At 42.5% G+C, this 19426-nt stretch overlaps 1 protein-coding gene across 1 annotated transcript in view; it reads left to right on the top strand.

Moving 5' to 3' along the window:
• adam19a (ADAM metallopeptidase domain 19a) overlaps positions 1-19426 on the top strand; it is a 177383-nt gene that overhangs the window by 140087 nt on the left and 17870 nt on the right. Inside the window, exons 10-16 of the mRNA XM_041965111.1 lie at positions 475-559; positions 5463-5605; positions 6001-6178; positions 9142-9231; positions 10499-10694; positions 12110-12218; positions 16114-16318. Coding sequence (XP_041821045.1) covers positions 475-559; positions 5463-5605; positions 6001-6178; positions 9142-9231; positions 10499-10694; positions 12110-12218; positions 16114-16318 — 1006 coding nt within the window. The remainder of the gene's footprint in view (positions 1-474; positions 560-5462; positions 5606-6000; positions 6179-9141; positions 9232-10498; positions 10695-12109; positions 12219-16113; positions 16319-19426) is intronic.

The following is a 19426-nucleotide window of genomic DNA, read 5'->3' on the forward strand; positions in this document are numbered from 1 at the left end:
ATTGGCAACTTATTAGTTAAAGAGATGTTATTAAGCTAAGGATGTCGCTTCAGTTGCCTGTAATAAGACTGAGGAGTTCAGCATGCCGGCAGTAGCAGCATCGCAGCTTGACTGCCGGCGTGCACACACTCTGACACTCACACACACCCATACATTCATCCATAAGCAGTGAATTGTTGGTCCTCCCGGCTCCACACTTAGCTGTGCTGATACTAAAGGGCCTATTTTGTTTTGATTCATCAGACAAGGCTTGATTTTGTTTTTGGATGCTAAGTGACAACTGCCAGGAAGACCACATGGTGGACTGAGGTTCCTCACAAGTCCACATCCGACAGGCTCGTCGTGTCGGCCACTGCACTGCCGTCGCCTGCGCAATCAATGTGCATCCACCGTGGAGCCTGAAAGTGAGCAAAGAGGAGATTAAGGCTAACTGATTTCTCGTTATGTGTGTGTGTGTTTGTGTGGCTCCGACAGCGGTGTGATCTTCAAGGGGACAACTATCGGAATGGCACCGCTGGAGGGGATGTGCAGCCTGGAAAACTCCGGAGGCATCAATGTGGTACGTAGGGATGCACAATTCTCATCCTCTATTGATTGTCCATGCTTTTGTGTATAAGTATATGCTTCTGGCCTTCACTTCTTCACTTTGCATTGCCTTTTGGTTTATGTTTAGGGTCCAAGTTAACATTAGGATTGATGAGGATTATTTTATAATAATGTAATTGTTAACATTGATTGTACAGTGGTGAGATATGAAATCAGTATTTTTATGTTAACAATAGATCAAGAGAGTATGTAAGGTGACTGAACCCACAGAGAATTATCACCAGCTCTGCAGCACCCTTCTACTCTACTCTACTTTTTAGCCTCTTTCAGCTCATTGTTTTGGTGTGGCAGCCGGACACTTCACTGCTTTGGTTTAGTCTCACAGCTCTCAGCAGCAGCAGGCAGCTGTTTTCAGAGATAAAGCTCCAAAAACCCACTGTGCGCTACCTGCTCAGCAGCAAACAGCAGACAGACACATTAGAGAATAGCTGGTGAACAGAGTGGAGTGTTTAGCAGCTAAAAAGCCAAAAATTTCCCTCAGAAGTTGGTAGAGACACCCAGGAGCTGGTAGGAATTTTCTTTTCTTTACATCCTGTAAATCTTTTCAACTGGAAGGCATTTTGGCCATAATCTTGAAAAGTGCTATATTAATAATGATGATTATTATTGTTCTTGTTCTATGTTGCTATGTGAAGCTGCACTACTTTAAAGGTACGAAAAATACTAACTAACCTCAAATTATTTGTAATGATTATTAATATGTCTCAATTAATCTATTTGTTTTTTGGCCTTGGTTAAGATGCCCATCACAATTACCCAAAGCCCAGAGCGATGTCTTATTTTCTCTGAACAACAGTCCGAACCCAGATAATCAGATATCGTAAAAGACTCAAGTCAGAGAAACTTGCATCAAGGAACTGCCCATTTATAGTAAGTGGTTGTACAGTTAGATATGGAGGAGAAGACTCTGCAACAAGGACTGTGCTGAGTGAGCTAATCCCCCGCAATAAACACCCTCAAGAACATAAATTTTAAATCAGCGACACGAAACACCACATAAGGAGGTGGTTGGGGTAGTGGAGGGCGCTGCAGCAGCAAACCGTGTTGGCATGGCAATCAGCAGCGTAACAGTGGTAGTGTCAGATTATGCTGTCCCCGCCGTACACCTGCGTGATTATGATTGGACAGAAGGAGTCAGACTGAACTAATGCGATGTTTCGTTTCAGTCAGAGACATGTCACAGAATTGACAATTCATAGCAAAGCCTCTGGTGTTTGCGGGAGCTTTCAGTGAATCCGAGCAGCAATGACGATTCTGCTGAGAAAGCTAACCCCGAAAACAAAACGACTGCTCCCTGCTTAGTAAGCATTTGCAAAGAATGCATTTGAAACTGCAGAACAGCAGAGCCAGTGCAGTCCATCCTCCTAAATCCATGCAACAAGCATGTTGCAATTGTCCTTGAATGCTAACAAATATATGAACATCCATAAACCAGCAAATAGCATGCATGAGCAAAAAAAAACCCCAAAACAACTCGAAACCACAAGGGGGAAATGTGCCCCCGACTCCTCACCTTACACAGAACTACTGAATTATTATCTAAACATATATTTTTTATTAACACCATTGTGAATTAATATGCATACAATTTTACAGGCAGAGATGCAGCAGCATAGCAAACTGAACCGCCACTGAAGCACGGACCATGAGAGGTCAGCTGCAGCAGCAGACAGCAGAATAGACATAATATCTGCACTATACACCTGCATGACTGTGACTGGATGTTACTACCCACACAACAGTGAATAAGTGAATAGTGATTAAGCCAATCACTGTGAAGCATTGTGAGAGGAGAGAGAATTTAGGCTTTTCTCAAAAAGAGACTCAAAACTTATCACCATTATTATGAACAGAGCCATGCTAGCTGTTTCTCTGTGCTTCTGGTCATTATGCTAAGCTAGGCTAACCATGCCAACACATCGATTGTTGAAAGTTAAAAAGATCATTATTGTAGCTACAATAAGGGCATGCAACTGTAAAAAACACACACACACACACTCAATTTCTGTTGTCTTCTTCTTGACAGAGAACTTTCTTCATTTTTCAGTTACCTAAAATTTTGACCAATTGGCAATGGCGTGCACTGACCATAACTCTATTGGCTTATTAATAACTCTGTTTCAAAATCTGACCCATTTCTACAAATTCATGTTCTGAACATGCAGTGATCACACTGCCTCATTTTCCTTAACACACACACACACACACAGGACATAGGCCTCCCCTTCACAGAAAGTGTTTTTCGCCTGGCCTCATTCACTGGGGCCATTTTCCAGGTCACCCTGACACAGAAAACAGAGTAAGAGGATATATGTACCAAAGTAAAATGATAACTAGTAATTCTACTTCCCCATTTACTCCTTTTTTTGTCATTTTACATTACAAAAGCTTCAGTATAACCGGAGGATCTTGCACCTGTAGACATCATTTCCTTGCAGCTGAATGGAACTTTTTCCAGGTCACCTGCAGCGCTGCTCTCACGTTGCCTAACACGGAGTACTCACACACATTTCCGGCAGCCTGTGGCGCTGTCTGAGCAGAATGATGAAAGCACAGAATTGTCTGTTAAGCAAAATCATCATCCAAGTAAAGCTATAATTTTTGGGGGTAATTTTCATTATCAATGTCCCCACTTCTATCATCAACCAGTACAGGCTCATTAAGTATATTAAGTAAGATTGTATGGATCACAGCTCAGGCAACACCTAGCCATCAAGAAAAATGACAATACAGCCCCAATAACAGGCAGGCTGGACTCAGAATGGAAAGCAGAGCTGAAATGTTTTAAAGCAGAAATGACATCTGTCAAATTATCTGCAGCATCTGCAGTCAAAGTCATGCAGGCACCACCAGTCAGATTTAAAACTGCACGAAAACCCCCAGTTCTGACTGACAGGAAATACGAGGCTTGCTGATGTTTCAGCAAGGTCTGAGACTTTAAGGTATCCTTAATGAGTGAAAAACCTTTCTAAAAACCCCACTTAGTACAGGGTGAGCTATCTGCATGCAAGGTTAAGTAATTCCTCCTTTTTGTGGGTAGAAAAAATGACCTTCACATATCAATGCTGGAGTTACGAGATCTGTAGGGACAGACCCAGGCTGTCCAACATGAATAACATTTTGGGCAACTGCCTCAGTGTTTTCCACTTGATTTGTCTTTGGTAGTGTTGAACATAATAACAGCATCCTGACCCATACCTTGGTAAATCATAATAGTAATTTGATGAAGCAAATCTGCATTGCTTCAAGGATGGGGCACTCCTCTCTGCTGCAGCTTCTCTTGGTCGGTGCAGGATTTCACATTGAAATCCTGCGTCGCCGCCTGCAGCTTTGTTCTGCTCCTGTATACGACTGTACGGCTTCATACATGTGTGCAGCAGGGGACTGAATGGACGCAGTCGGAGAGATCGATAGCTTTTCCAAGCTTGATTAGTTTCTAATAGGCTGTTACCTCTCCTGTGGGCAGAGGTGGAGTTGAATCCAGATGTCCTGTGGCTGAGCTGAGGAATCGCCGCTCACCGGCACACAACCAGCACACGTTGCCTCTGCTAATGCTAAATAACATGAAGGATTTCCCTGGAGCATATCAGCTCTTCCACACAGTTAACGCCTCCCTGTTTTATACAGTATGCATAATTCAGAGGCAGAGCTAAGAGTGAATGACAGCTTTCAGCGGATCAAAGAGGAGCTAAATTCATCTGAATTTTGTCACTGCTGTGTGTGTTCATGCAGCTCCGCTTCTGTGAGTTTTTTACCTTTGGAATGAGGACACTGTCGCAAGTTTAGCTCAAACTGTACTGTACACCACCTTCAAACACATGTACTGATTATGTACCTGACTTTCTAAGTTTCCTCCAGCGTGTTCTCCTGAATGCCTTGTATCAATAGGCCCTTTAGCAAGTCTTATCAACTAATTTCTATCCAGACTAGCGGCGTAGCTCTAGGAATGGCAGCATAGGTCAAGACTGAAATATGGTCAAGACTGAAATATTTTGACAAATAATGGATGGGCTGCTGTGAAATTTCATGATCCCCAGAGGATGAATCCTAATGACTTTGGTGAGTTTCTTAACTTCTCATTGAGCGCCATCATTAGGTCACAATTTATAATTGTCCAATAGTTTGATTAATTACTAAATAGACCAAATAACTGCTCACTTTCCCATCAGCCTCAGCTTGTGTTGTTAGTATGCAACACACACAAGAGTGAACATAATAAGCACTATATGTACCCGCTAAACATCAGCATGTTAGCATTGTCATTGTGTTGTTTGACCATGACAACCACTGTGTCATGTTATTTGAATTACTGGAGAATACAGGTTATCATGCCCTCCCCCCGACTATAATCGTCCTTGTGAACGCACGTAAATCCCATCAGCACTCTGTTCACACCTGCTTTTCAGAGGCAGATCATTTTCCCAACAAAACTGTCCATCACAGATTGTGTTTACCTCCACCTTAGCGAATCCAGTGGAACACATAATCATCCTCTTCTAACATCTTACTTGTGCAATCTTCTCCCCGCAATAAGGAGAGGGCTGCAGCGAGCACACACTGAGCTAACCCACAAACTGTGAGGCCAGGCTGGTGCGCCTGTTGGAAGAGTCTCAGGAAGGTGTCGGGTTTTGGCTTTATTAGAACCCAGGAGGGCAATAAGTAGATGTCTGGAAAATTAAAAAACTGTGGGTTCGCTATGTGCCAATTTGATGATTGCACATTTGTGTTAGCATCCTGTGTGCACCACTAAAGCACATTATAAACTGAAATAATAGGGGTCTTAAGATAAAATGCAGGCCTGTCTTCATGGCATATAGCCATGCCAATCATCAATCATCAATCTGGTTCGCCCACAGGACCATTCAGAGCTGTCCATCGGCGCCGCGGCCACCATGGCCCACGAGATCGGCCACAACTTCGGTATGAGCCACGACCACGACGGCTGCTGCGTGGAGGCCACCGCTGAGCAGGGGGGCTGCGTGATGGCTGCTGCCACCGGGTGAGCCTCAGGCGCCGCGTCAGGCTTCGCCACAAACCTGCTCACACTCTGCTGTTGTTGCTAACTGTGTGGCATGCGAGTAACATTTTCACCAGCTTAAGGCAAAACAAATTAGTTATTAATGCGGCTGCTTAAAGAGCTTGTCAGATATAAAAACACAAACTTTTGCACTACTTTATTGTGAGCATAATAGATTTTTTTTATCACCAGGTTTCATTGATATTGTTTTACTGTCCTTTATATTAGCTTCAACCGAATGACCAAAAACAGTTTTCCCTCAAAGCACCACACAGGAACATAAGGAACTATTGTTACATCTCAGCAAAGCAATGCACAGCAAGAATCATTTCTGGATGATAATTAGTTGTTTTTTTTTCTTGCAAATTTTGCAAAAGGCATCCATTCCCACGTGTGTTCAGTCGCTGCAGCAAACATGACCTGGACAGCTACTTCCAGAAGGGAGGAGGCATGTGTCTCTACAACATGCCCAACATGAAGGACCTGGTGGGGGGCAAGAAGTGCGGGAACGGCTTCGTGGAGGACGGAGAAGAGTGCGACTGTGGAGAACCCGATGTGAGCACATTTATTCCTTGATAGTTGTCTGAACTACCCCAACCCCGTCACCCCCACCACTTCATATCAAATGATTTCTGGTGATGCATGATTTTGAAACAACCGTTCTGGTGTTTTTGCCTATCAACTCCATACTGTGGTGTTTCAGATCTTGAAATGTGTTTTCCACACTGTGAAACAGTGTTTGATTTCCATTCATTTCCAAATGGTTCGATGGAGACTTAAAATTTGTTCTGACACTGCACAGTGTGACATAACTGACAACAAAAATACACCTTTTTTGTTTTGCTGATGTTTACTCATATCAAGTCAATTTCAAGTCTTTGTGTACTGATTTTCACACTTTACTGAAGTGCTTTACTTTGTATTTCCATTTTATGACGCTTAAAACTTCTACTCCACTACATTTAAATGGAAAACATTGTACTTTTAGTTAGAGATATTTAAGTACTTCACATATCAAGATTTTGCATAGAAAAGCCTAAGATAACTTGTGACTTAAAAATAGTTCTACAGTTAAAAATCATATTCTGGTAAAGCCAGGAAGTTTGTCAAGAAATAGATCCATCCATCTGTTTACTTTACTCACATCAACTCTAATATATAAGTAGAGTAACAGTTCATTGTTGGCTTTAGGGCATTCAATCGTTCGCAACTGGACCGTGTCAGTTTGTCTTAGAAGGCGTTTCGCCTCTCATCCAAGCAGGCTTCATCAGTTCATGTTGCTGTTGTTGGCACTGGAAATACAAAATAATCCCAGCTCATGGTCAGGTTAGTTGCTTTTCCAGAGCTTGCAAGTCTGAGACGTGGTTGAAAGCTCTATAAAAGCTTGTAGGTGGACCATGATATCAACAAGCACAGGGGAAAAAATAAGGCTAATGTAAATCTTAAGATAACTTCATGCATCCTGTTTGCATCACGCAAAGCATGATGGGAACTGTATTTCTGTATAACCATGTTAATCACAAATAGAAATAAGGAAAAGAAAAAACTGAGTTTCTTTTTTTTTTCATTTATTTTTTCATATAATGTAAATGAATCGATGTAGCTTTCAGACGTTGGTGGTGAAAAAGCAGCTGCTGTTACTCTTTGACCGCCGGTTCATCCGTCCTATGGCAGCCTCATCATTTATGCGCTCTGCGTTGCATTTGTGCAACTCGGCTGAGAGTTTCCTCAAATCGTCACAAAGTGTTTGCGCTCAATAAACCCAGAGGTTAAGTAAACCGTCTTTAAGGTTCAAGCAGCAGAGCAAATTGAAAACAGAGGAAGCAAATTGGTATCTGACAGCAGCAGCGCCGCTGATGGGCCTGTGTGTTATGACTCCCACTCAGAGTGGATCTGACAGTCGAGCTCGGGCGACTGACGAGCCACCTGTTCTTAGCATTGCAAATGAGAGGAGCTACAGAAGGCTGCTTAATGGTCTCACCTTGTGATCCCCCCCACCGGAGACAAACATGACGTGACCTACGTAAAGGTGTGGAGTTCCAGATTGTAAACTAGATGCAATTCTATTTTTCTTGATTTTCAGCAAGGCTTGTCAGAATCCTTTCAAAACCAAATCTTTTACATGCATATTTTAATGTAAAGCTAAAAAGTTTTTTATTTTGAAAATCTGAGACAGCATTGGCCAGAACAGGGGTGTTTTATAGGTTTCAATCACTGGCTCCGCCTTCGAATGAAAACTCTACAAACAAGTCAGCGTCTGTTGTTGTTGTTGTTGTTGTCATTGTCATTGTCGTTGTTGTTGTCTTTGTCATTGTTGTCCTTGTCTTTGTTGTTGTTGTTGTTGTCTTTGTTGTTGTTGTTGTTGTTGTTGTCTTTGTCATTGTTGTCGTTGTCTTTGTTGTTGTTGTTGTTGTTGTCTTTGTCATTGTTGTTGTTGTCGTTAATCCCCTCTGCGTTCCTTCCTGCCTGTATAATTGGCTTTTTTCCTCTTGCTTGACTCAACTCCCACATTTGTTTTGAGGGTAACCGTGGCTTGGCGGAGGGTGGCATGGCAACAGGAGATGTTGTTTTTGTGTACATGGGTACAGGAGAAGCAGCAAAGTCACTTCTCTGGATTTTAAGGGTTTTTTTTCTTACTGCCAGCATCGGTTGAAATCGTGATTTGCCAGTCACAGCTGTCAATCGTCTGTCACCTTGGAACTGCTGGCTGATGAGTGTGTGTGTGTGTGTGTGTGTGTGTGTCTGTGTCTGTGTCTGTGTGTGTGAGCGCGCGCGCTTGTACAGCTATCTTTGTGAGAACGAATTTGAGGTTTCGACCTTGGGGGTGAGGACAGTTCAGCAAAGTGAGGACATTCAGGCCAGTCCTCACTTCCAGACAGAGCTTCAAAGGGCTGTTTGCTGGTTCAGACTTGGTTGTGTTAAAATTAGGTTTAGGTTGGGGTCAGGGTCAGGCAGATAGAAGTACAAAGCAACATTTACAACTGCCTACTGAATAAAAACGCTTTTCTTAATGACTGAGTAACATCTACAACTGCTGCCTTGATGTCCTATTATCTTTTATTTATGAGTTATTAACTTTTAAACTGAACTTTATGGAACTGGAACTTGACTGGTTGATGACTTACTAATATTTACAACAGCTGACTTATTTGTGTGTTTATTGTTTTTCTGGTTCTGTTTCTGTTGATCAGAACATTGGTCAGATGTTAAATTATCCATTAACACAACATGCAAAATCATGTAAAATTTAAACTTAATGTTTATTGCTATTAATAATGACTCACTAACATTTGTCACTGCTGATTTCATGTGTATTACATATGCATAATATACTTACAGATAAACACTGTTCTGGGATGGTTTATAACCAACTATTAAGCATTTCTTAAATAATTGATTTATATTAATAAAGCCATTAGTCATAAACCTTTAATAAGGGGTGACTAACTGCATTAGAGGTGTATGTTTGAGCTGCATTAGTTGTGATAACATGTGTGTGCTTGTGTGACTGTTTACAGGAGTGCACCAATGACTGCTGCAATGCCAATAATTGTACCTTGAAGGAGGAGGCGCAGTGTGCCCATGGAGTGTGCTGCGAGGGCTGCAAAGTACGAAACACACACGAACACGCACACACGTGTTCAGGCAGAGCAGCGAGGCAGAGCGGCGAGGCGGGGCGCTCACCGTGTTTTCAGCCGTGCCTCAGTATCATTAGTTCACTGTCAGTCATCGTGTCAGCGTGTTGACGTACTGTACCCCGAACATGTGTCAGCTCCCGTCGCATCTTCACATCACACCCGCGCGCTTCATCTCTGTTCTCATCTCGCTATTAAAATGCACGTCCTGACACTGTAATACGCTCAACTGTGAACCCAAATTCTGTTGAGCTTTGACCTGCAGAGGAGACAAGAGATGGCAATAACTTACGTGCTGTCTGCAGAGGAGGTCCTATTCCTCCTCTCACTCTGTTCTCATTGCAGTGTTCTCATCTTAACATCCACATTGTTCCTTTTATTTCACATGCTGCATGTTGCACAGTGGTACATATTTCATATTTGAGCATATTTTCATCCCTTGCATACTTTTTCAGTTACACATATTGACCACTACAATTCAACACTCATTAGTTATTTGCATGCATATTACTAACATATTGGCTCTTTATTAGTCATTATACTTATTCTCAAGGTTGGGGTTATTAAAGGTTACGGTTAAGTCATGAAGATTATAATTCATGAACTACAACTTCCTTACTTCCTATCAATAAGCCGTAATTAGGAGGTTATTGAGGGAAAACTCGTAGTTAATGGCCTTTTAGTGTTACTAATATGCATGTTATGTCCCTTAACATAAAGTGTTAACAAATCTAATATTCAGCTTTAAGTTAGTTTAAGTTTTGTAGAACCTCTTTTACACTGTACAGTGTGATGATACCGTGACCAAAGCCTGTCTACACATTAGTTTGTAAAGATCCACCACCTCCAGCCACCTCACACCTCATAGTTATACACAAATGACATACCTAAAGCACTATAAGCTGTTGTATTCCACACTTTAAAAATACTATAATGCTAATGTTTTCTTGCGTTTGTCTGTTTCTACTTATGCTCAGTGTTAAGATTATCAGACTTTGTTTGTAATCATTGCTTAAATGCAAATTTATGAGGAGATATTCACTATTTAAACACACAAGCAACTGAAATGTCTTTAAACTAGATATTTTACAGCTAAATTTTGCTCCATCTTGTCGAAAGGGTCCACTGCGAACCAGCCCTCTGAGAGTCACTGCATCACTACTTCAGACGTGATCTTGTTTCAGATGTCTTGTGCTCTCCCCTCCCTCCCCTCTCACCGTTCGCTCCCCGCCTGTGCCAGCTGAAGCAGGCAGGTACCATGTGCCGGGGCCCGGCGGGGGCGTGTGACCTGCCAGAGTACTGCACCGGGGCCTCTCCTTACTGTCCTGCCAACGTCTACCTGCTGGACGGCTCCTCCTGTCAGTACGGACTGGCCTACTGCTACAACGGCATGTGCCTCACCCACGAACAGCAGTGCCTGCAGCTCTGGGGCTACGGTAAAGTCTTTTACCACACAATCCAGATCATACACTTAACCCACTCACTCTACATGCACGGGATACACGTGTCCTCAGACCAGTGTTAAGCCTTTGTTTAAACACTTGAAAATGAGCGATTGATCTGTGGAGGTTCAGGCAGGACTTTGATTTTAAACAGCATCGGCGGTTAAAACCACAATAAGCTGCGATGTAACTGACTCCAGATCTGACAACTGTTATGCTGCAGTGTATGTCAGGGTTGATTAATACAATGAATAACATGAGCTGGGACTAGTCTGTCAAAATAAACGCTCATGAAAGCCAGACGTATTTGTTCTTTCCCCATCTCAGATGTGAAAGCGGCATCCACAAGTATGACAGTGTTTGTACAGCAGCACAATGGAGCACAACAGATAAAAGCAGCACGCTGATTTTTATTGTGCATCATCTTATTTTACTGCTCTGCTTTTTTTTTTTTTTTTTTTTTTTTAACAGAGACTGAAACCAGTGCTTGTCTTTGGCAGTAGTGCCACTGTTTGGAGAAAGCTGAGAGTTTGACAAGCGTTCTCATAATGTTCAAAGAATAAGGATATATTTACAAAAACCAGTAGATGTTTTGTGTTTGTGCTGTTTTCAATTGAGTATATGTCAAAAGGATTAGCAATTGATTGCATTTTGTTTTATGTTTTGCACAGTGTCCCTCTTTATTGGAATTGGGGCTGTATTCAGTCCTGTCCATTTAATTTACCCTCATCAATATACAGTAAAAGTGCCCCACCCTCATGAAGGTAGTAATTATGTCAGGGCTGTGGTATGAGATTGCATTAGTTCTATCTAATAAAGTGGTAGCTGAGTGCACAGCGTGTGTTCAGCCTAGTTTAGCACAAAGACTCCTGGCAGCAGGCAGAAACTGCTCGTTAAGCATGAACAAAAATGAATTATTTCCGTCTTCTAACATGCACAAAGCTGTTGCTTTTTAACCCCTGTAGAAACTGAAATCATAAAATGTCTGAATGACTGTCCTCATCGTGGGGCTGTCACGTTTTAGCTCTTGTTGAACTCCACCGTGAGCAGACTTTTGATTCTACATGTGGTGGATGAAGTTAATATTGATTTTTTCACCTGGCTCTTGCTTTGACAACAAACAAGCATATTTCCCAACATGCCTGGCTCATGCCACACGTATCTTACTGTGGCTGAAGGAGGGTTTACACTGTGTGTGCGGTCGGCACTGTGGTCGTCACGATCACGTCCGCAGTAGAAAAGCAGGTGGGTGAGATCAGCGTTAGCTGTGTCTGTCTGTTGCCAAGATCTTTGTGAGTCAGCTCATTAGCATTTGTTTTCTGTGGAGAACATCGCTAATATGGTTAGCCGCAGGTAAACAGCCTCCGGCCTCCAGTCCAGAGGGCTGATGGGATATGTTGTGTCTCCAGGAGCCCGTCCAGCCCATGATGCCTGCTTTGAAGATGTGAATGCAGCGGGGAACGCTTTTGGAAACTGTGGGAAAGACGAACATGGCAACTACATGAAGTGTGAGAAAAGGTAAGAGGTCCTGGTGATACACAGATTTTTTTATAGTCAATACTGGCACTATTGTAACACACAGACGCCCTCTGTACGCTTTCAACACAGGCCTCTGGAAGACATTTTCCCTGGCGCACTGCCAGAGATAATTAGTGGAGCCAAATTAGCGATTTAGCTATGTAAATGAGGCTGTGGATTAAAGGTGGTTGATGGCTGCATTGTGTAATCCACCACTGCCCAAATCATTATGGGATCCCACCGGAGTCATTAGAGTCAGGCTTCCCATGCCTCTTGGAAAACCTTGAAAACCTGGAAAACAGTTTTCCAGTCATGGAAAACACTTGGAAAATGAGAGAAAAATTGAAATGGATTGGAAAATCTTGTGTTGCCCTCTAACTTTGAATCATACACTTAAGCTCAGTCTAGATTTGTCTGGAGGCAGAATTGTGGGCTATTATTTGTGTTATTGTTGTTCAGGCAGCAATGGTTCATATAATTCAGAAGAAAAAAGGGATTCAGGTTATGAATTAATAATAATGAGAATGATGAATTTTCTTTGCAAAGCTCTTGCCAAGCATGACGCACAAAAAGCTTTCAAAAAGAACTGAAATAAAACATTGAAGCGTGGTACGAAATAAAAAAGGGGAAAAAACAGTAAGAGGAGATAGTAGTAAAAGTGGTGACATTAAACTCTCGGAAATCAGATTTCCACAGAGAGGAACGTGTTAGTGTCGTGTGGAAAAGAGAAGACAGGGAACCCTGACCGTGTTTCCTGCTCAAACTGAGTCACACAGCTGATTACAGGATATGTAAATGCACTGTTATTCACTTTATGTTACGCACTGTTGTTATAATGTGCCTGTTATGGAGACATATGACTAATCTACACACTGCTGTTATTTGTCCATCATTCTATAATCCCCTTCATTCGTTTTCCTCAAGATAAGCCGTGTGTGTGTGTGTGTGTGTATTTATGAGTATAAATTTCCATATTAATCAGGATGATTTAGCTGTTGACGAGAAAAACCCTTTTCACCCTCATAATTGTTGTTAAGGCATCTACAGTAGCCAAAAGCTTCTCATCTAAATAAATGTCTTACATTTTGTACATAATAAAGGGGAAATTAGCAATAAAGATATTTGGAAAAAGAAAATAATTTCTTTCTTCTTATCTTCTTCCTTGTTAATCAAAGTGACAAAGTCACCTATGCTGCTGTAGATTAGAAACTCTTCAATAAGAAAATACTTAAATGCTTTAACTATTTTTACAATGTAAAATTAATACACCCCCCTGCTCTATGATCAGTGAAAACAAAACATTTCTCATACAAAAAGTAATGTCTGCAGGCTCGTGCTGTCACAGATATGCTGCCATGTCTCCTTATATGTTGTACTCAGATACAAATACATTCCTGTCAGGAAGGTCGGGGTTTTAAGAGGAAACTAAGGGGTTGAACCCAAACGCAGACACAAGGGGGCACTGATATAAATTATAATTATAATATAATACAAATTTATTTAACAAAGAAAAACCAAGAAAAAAACAAAACTCAGGATACTAGGGAAAACACACACTATGGTAAAGGGTTACACAGAGAACGAAGACAACACAGGAAACAAAACTCAGAACAAAAACTGACAAGGAAGTTGGTGTGGCTAGACAAGACGATACTAGAACACACTAGGGCTGGGGCATGACGAAAGACAAACACACACTAACATGGACAACGGCATGGCATGAAACACATGAACTGTGGCATGGTTAATAACAAGGAAACTCTAACATGGGCTGAGGTATGACAGAGACAAGGACAAGACTTGAGAACATGTACTTGGATCAGACAACACCAGGGTTAACACTCAAAGAGGTAAGACAGGTAACACAGTCAACACAACGAGAAACACTTACATGAAACACGACAAGGACATGACAAAGATATCACAACGAGAACACTCACTATGGGGGCTATGGCATAGATTCTCAAAACAGCAAGGGAAACGCAGACAACACTAAAGGCGGTGGAACACTAACATAAAACGAGGCATGGACATGAACAAAGACAAGAACAAGACAAGAAACAAACTTACAGGGACTGTGGCAAACAAAAGACAAAGACAACACTAGAAACGGACATGACAAAGATATCACAACGGTGCAAGGTGACGAAGACAAAGACCGGGGGGAAGACACGGACTTATATACACAAGGAGGGATCACTAATGACACACAGGTGGAAACGATCAGACAATCACAAGGGCTGGAAAACTCAGGAAGTAAAGCAAACAAAGACACATAACATGAACCTTCAAAATAAAACAGGATGTGACAAAACCAGACAAAGACAACACACAAGGGGAATCTTAACAAAAAACCGGCGTGCACAGCACGGGTCATTACAATTCCCACCTTCCATACGTAGTACATCCTTTATGGAGTTAAATTTTCGCAGATGGAAGTGAAAATGTAGTGAGAACTGAGAGTAGAATCAAAGTGTGCATGCATAGATGTTTATTAAGACTGAACTCAAAGAGCCATCAAGACTGCATTTACAGACACGGCAAAGTGCAAGGCAAGTGGATGCAATTTTGTCCTGGGTGGCACCCGTGCGATCAGTGCATTTATTCCTACTTACAGCCAGCGTCTGTGCAGTCAGAACATTGTGATTGTGGCCACAGAACACTGCCAGGAGAAAAGGCACCATTCAACATGGTCTGGACTCACCTTAAAGATGTGGCTGCTGCTTAGAATCATTTCTTATCGTCTGTGCATTCCACAGAGGGCCAAAGCCGACGATGTGTCAGTCCGTCTCTTAGTGCTGTCTGTGGCTCCAAACTCACTGATTCCTTCTGACTGAATATAACTCTGTAAATATGCCTCACAAACAAACAGTTTCATTTTTAAAGGCTTTATGTGTAGTTTAATAAATGCTACTCAAACAGGGGGCTGTTTTCAGCAGCAGATTAATTTACATTTGATGCTCTGCTGTGTGTTTGTGGCAGCAGGACGGGGGGAACTACAGTGTGTGTGTTCATGGTAATGAAGGGACGTGTCACCCAGTGCACCAGTGGGGCTCAATGATGTTTCTAACAGTTTCTGGACAACAATGGAGCTCTGCAGCACAGAGGAGGAAGATACATCAGGCTTTAGATATATTCATTGTTGGTTTGGCTTTGGGATTTGGAGATAATTAGAAAAACATAGAATATTCCCAGAGTTGAATGATGAATTCTGGTTTGTACGGCTCTTTTCAGTTAATCACATAAACATCAATACAAATGCCAACACCTGCTGTTATGTGCCTGATTATGTGCGGCTGGTATTTCACAACATAGATTTGCCGACATAAATGTAGTTTGGCTGATAGATACTGGTCAGCAGACAACACACCTCCACTCCCTGCTGTTCCACTGGAGCTGCCCAGGCTCACAGCACACCTGTCAACACTTGGATTAGAAAATAAGGGAAAGTTTCCGGCGCAGCGCCCCTCCATGTGACACAAATCCATGAGGCATATTTTACAAAAAGGGTGACCTTGACTGATGTTGCTGTTTATTAAGTATTTCTTCTTCTTCTTCTTTAATAAGTGAATGACTCCTCCTCCATCAATAGAAATTACAGCTAATGTTTCACATACTGCCCCCTGCTGTACCGAAGGGGAATGTAGCAAACACATCAAATAGCTGCGTATGCCTCTCATCTTTCTTTTCGTTTTTCTTTTAGAAAGGTTAAAAATAGGGAGATTTACAGGAAAATATTTAATATTGGAGAATCCCGGCAGTGTTGTGAGGTCTGACTGTGGAGCTGTATGACTGTAAAGCAGAGCTGTTAAATATTTACAGGCCGATCTGTTGAGTCGCCCATAAAAAAGTAAAGGCTACATATTTTTTTGTGTGTGTTTGTATCGCCCTCCAGTGATGCCAAATGTGGTAAGATCCAGTGCCACAGCGCCGCCAAGAAGCCCAAAGGCACCAATGCCGTGTCCATCGACACCACCATCAAGACAGACGGCATCGAGGTGAAGTGCCGGGGCACCTACGTCTACAGCACCCAGGACGGCCAGGGCGACCTGCCCGACCCCGGCCTCGTCATGACCGGCACCAAATGTGGAGAGGGCAAGGTTAGTCCACACCAGGCTGGACTGCAGCCATCATAATAAGACTGATGTAATTGTGCAATAATAAATAAGCGTCATATTATCAAAATTGCATAATTGAATAATCCAGCAGCTCACATGAACAGTTGATCAGTTAGTTCCATACATTAAGTGAATGAGTGGGATTTTCCTGCACCACAGCCTGGAGGGTCCATAAGGTTAACAGGGCTTTTGATAAATACCAGCACTTGGCTCAACAGTTACTGTGCACGGCCACCTGCTGAGAACATTAACACGCGCCTGGTGTTTTGAACTGGCCTGCGACTGGAGGGGGTGCAGGGAGAGGACAATTGGCAGCGCAACACGTTTCAGTCACAAAGGCTTTAAAGCTGTGTTTTCAAGCCAAAGGTCCGGCGGCAGAGCAGTGTTTCTGCTGTCTGCGGAGCTCACCTCTTCACTTGACTAGCTCATTCACTCATTTCATGGGATCTCTGCTCAAGTTTGCTGGCTTACTCCTCTCATCTTTCAGCCGTCGTCACTCTGGTTTATTAGCGCAGATCAGTGTACGACGCATTCGGGCTTCTCATTTTTAGCCCGTGCTCACTGTCGCTCTTGCCAGTTAACATGGCAGATATCAACATATATCAGATGGAGCTGATTAATGTTGAGTCCGTCAGTAAAAATTGGACAGACCTAAAGACCAGCTGAATCAATGGTGTGATTACAGTTGCATTACTAGGAAAAACACAGGGATTTGCATGTGTCTGTTGCCAAAACAGAAACAGACATTTCTCGGCCAGCGATTTATACTAAAATCCATACGGAAAGGGGAAAAAAATGAATTTGGAATCCTGCAGCACTACACAGTGTTTCTATCTGCCAGCTGTCAACGGCAACTAAACCACATCCAGACTGGAACAGAGTTGGTCTGACAATTATATAATGATACAATGATAATGAGTGTTTCTGCCTAAACTTGCCAAAACAAAACTTGGCTAATCTCTAGCTGACATGATGTCCACACGCAGTCGTCTGTTCTGGACCAGAGTTAGCTTGTTAAAGAAAAGGACCACCACTCTACGGGCTGGACTCACTGTTGGTGATGAGCCCTCAATGGATCACCAGTTCCCCTGAGCTCTACCAAGCTTTTCAGCCTCTTCTAGCTCATTGTTTTAGTTTAACCAATTCTACCGTGTTGTTTCAGTCTCACAGCTCCCATCTGTGTGATTTCCAGCAGCAGCAGGCAGACGTTTTCCGTGTAGCCCACCTACCCAGCACCTAACAGCAGACAGACACAGTTAGAGACTAGCTGGTGAACATAGTACATTAGAACAGACCCAGACTTTTTTTCTCAGGAGTTGGTGGAGACCAAAACAGAGCTACAAGGAGAGTGGACCTGAATGTCCAGCCTACAGAAACTATAAGATTCTGGATTTAAGATGAGTGAGTAGGACTTGTCTCAAAGCTGGCCCCCCTCCCCTGCTCAACAACAGCGTAAGATTCCTCGCAGGATGCGTGCTTACGATCTGGCACCTGGGCACTATGTTTTCATAGAGTCCCACCCTCACACCTTGCGTGCTGTTATTGGCTGTGGGCTACACAGGTTGATGCCCAGAAACATCCCAAACACTCCAAAATAAGAAAATACAGGCAGAGGCAGATACAGACACCACCACACATTTCTAAAGAGCCGTAAGTGATGAGTGTTATTACTATTTTCATATTAGTCTGTACATTGTTGTTGTTGGGTTTCTTGGAAAGACTTTACACATTCTGTCTTAAACGATTCTGGAAGATTAGTTCAGACTTGTTAGCAAGAAGTCTTAAGGATAAAGATACTCAGTTACCTTCTGGCTGAGTCTGCTGGCTGAAGTTCATTGGTAGAGTCTTTGTCCACCAGGAGGTGGTGACTGGAGGCCTGGGACTTCAGTCTCGGATGCAGAGATATTGTGCTCATAGATCTCAATCTGGGACAGTTCACCTGCCTGCTGGAGGAAAAGAACCAGGTGGACTCACGTTGCTAGATCTTTTGTCTACAGGGTCTTAGACTTTGTCTTTTCACTCGCTCTAAGTGGATGAACATGTGTAGAAAGAACAAAGACAGAAGTTAATTTATTCCAACTAAAAGTAGCAGTCAGTTGTCTGTTCCCATGTTAGTCACTGATGTTCTCCTTCTGAATCAATTATTAGGGTTTTATATCAGTCCACTTCTTACAGTCTAAATGTCACAGGGAACCAGACGGTCAGTTGTGTGTCAGGTGTTTGCTTTAGGCGATTTTTCTAATACTGGCTCGCAAGTCAGATGCTAAATGGAATATAAATTTCTCAGTCAGTCCACCTACAAACCCACACAAAAATCATGCAAAATAAGGGCTGAATTATGCATATGAAATACCTATATATGACAATGCACACACTCACAGAGTAATATCTGCAGTCTCCTCCATTCCACCAGTAAATTCTATTTCTCTGTCTGTCTATATTGCTTTCCCTCTACAGCAGATTCCAAACACTTGAATTCCATTTCAGCTATTGTGCAGGCTGCGCTGAAAGGACTGAATAGTGCTGCCTGAGTAATATATTATAAATAGGCAGCAGAGAATATTGTCTGCCATCCAGCGTGATGAATTTTGAGTCATCATATCGAACGGGCCTTTTCTCAGAAATAAATGCAAACTTAGCACAAAGCTGCTGCTTCTAATCACACAGTCACACATTCACCTACATGAAATTGATTGCCCTGCTAACAATAGTCCAACAACAACAGGCAAAGCCGAAGGTGCAGTAGTAATGCAGACACTAATGTGGGAGTGAATACAACTCAGTGATGGAGTGCTGCACAAGAGAGTGATGAACTATGACAGGCAGTTTGCAAGAGACGCCTCCAACAACACTTAAAAAGACAGCGGTGAACGCTGTTTTTTCCATCAACTCAGAATGCTCACACCCAATGTGTTTCAATGTCACACAGCAGCTACAGCGCAGTATGGGTTAAAGGACCAGTGTAAAGGATTTTGGGGCATCTAGTGGTGAGGCTGCAGATTGAAACCAACTGAACAGCCTTCAACTCACCTTCCCTCGTAGGAGAACCTACGGTGGCCACTAAAAATACCAAAGGTGCTCTGTAGAGTC

Source organism: Chelmon rostratus, chromosome 23, assembly GCF_017976325.1.
Source record: "Chelmon rostratus isolate fCheRos1 chromosome 23, fCheRos1.pri, whole genome shotgun sequence".
Lineage (NCBI taxonomy): Eukaryota > Metazoa > Chordata > Actinopteri > Chaetodontiformes > Chaetodontidae > Chelmon > Chelmon rostratus.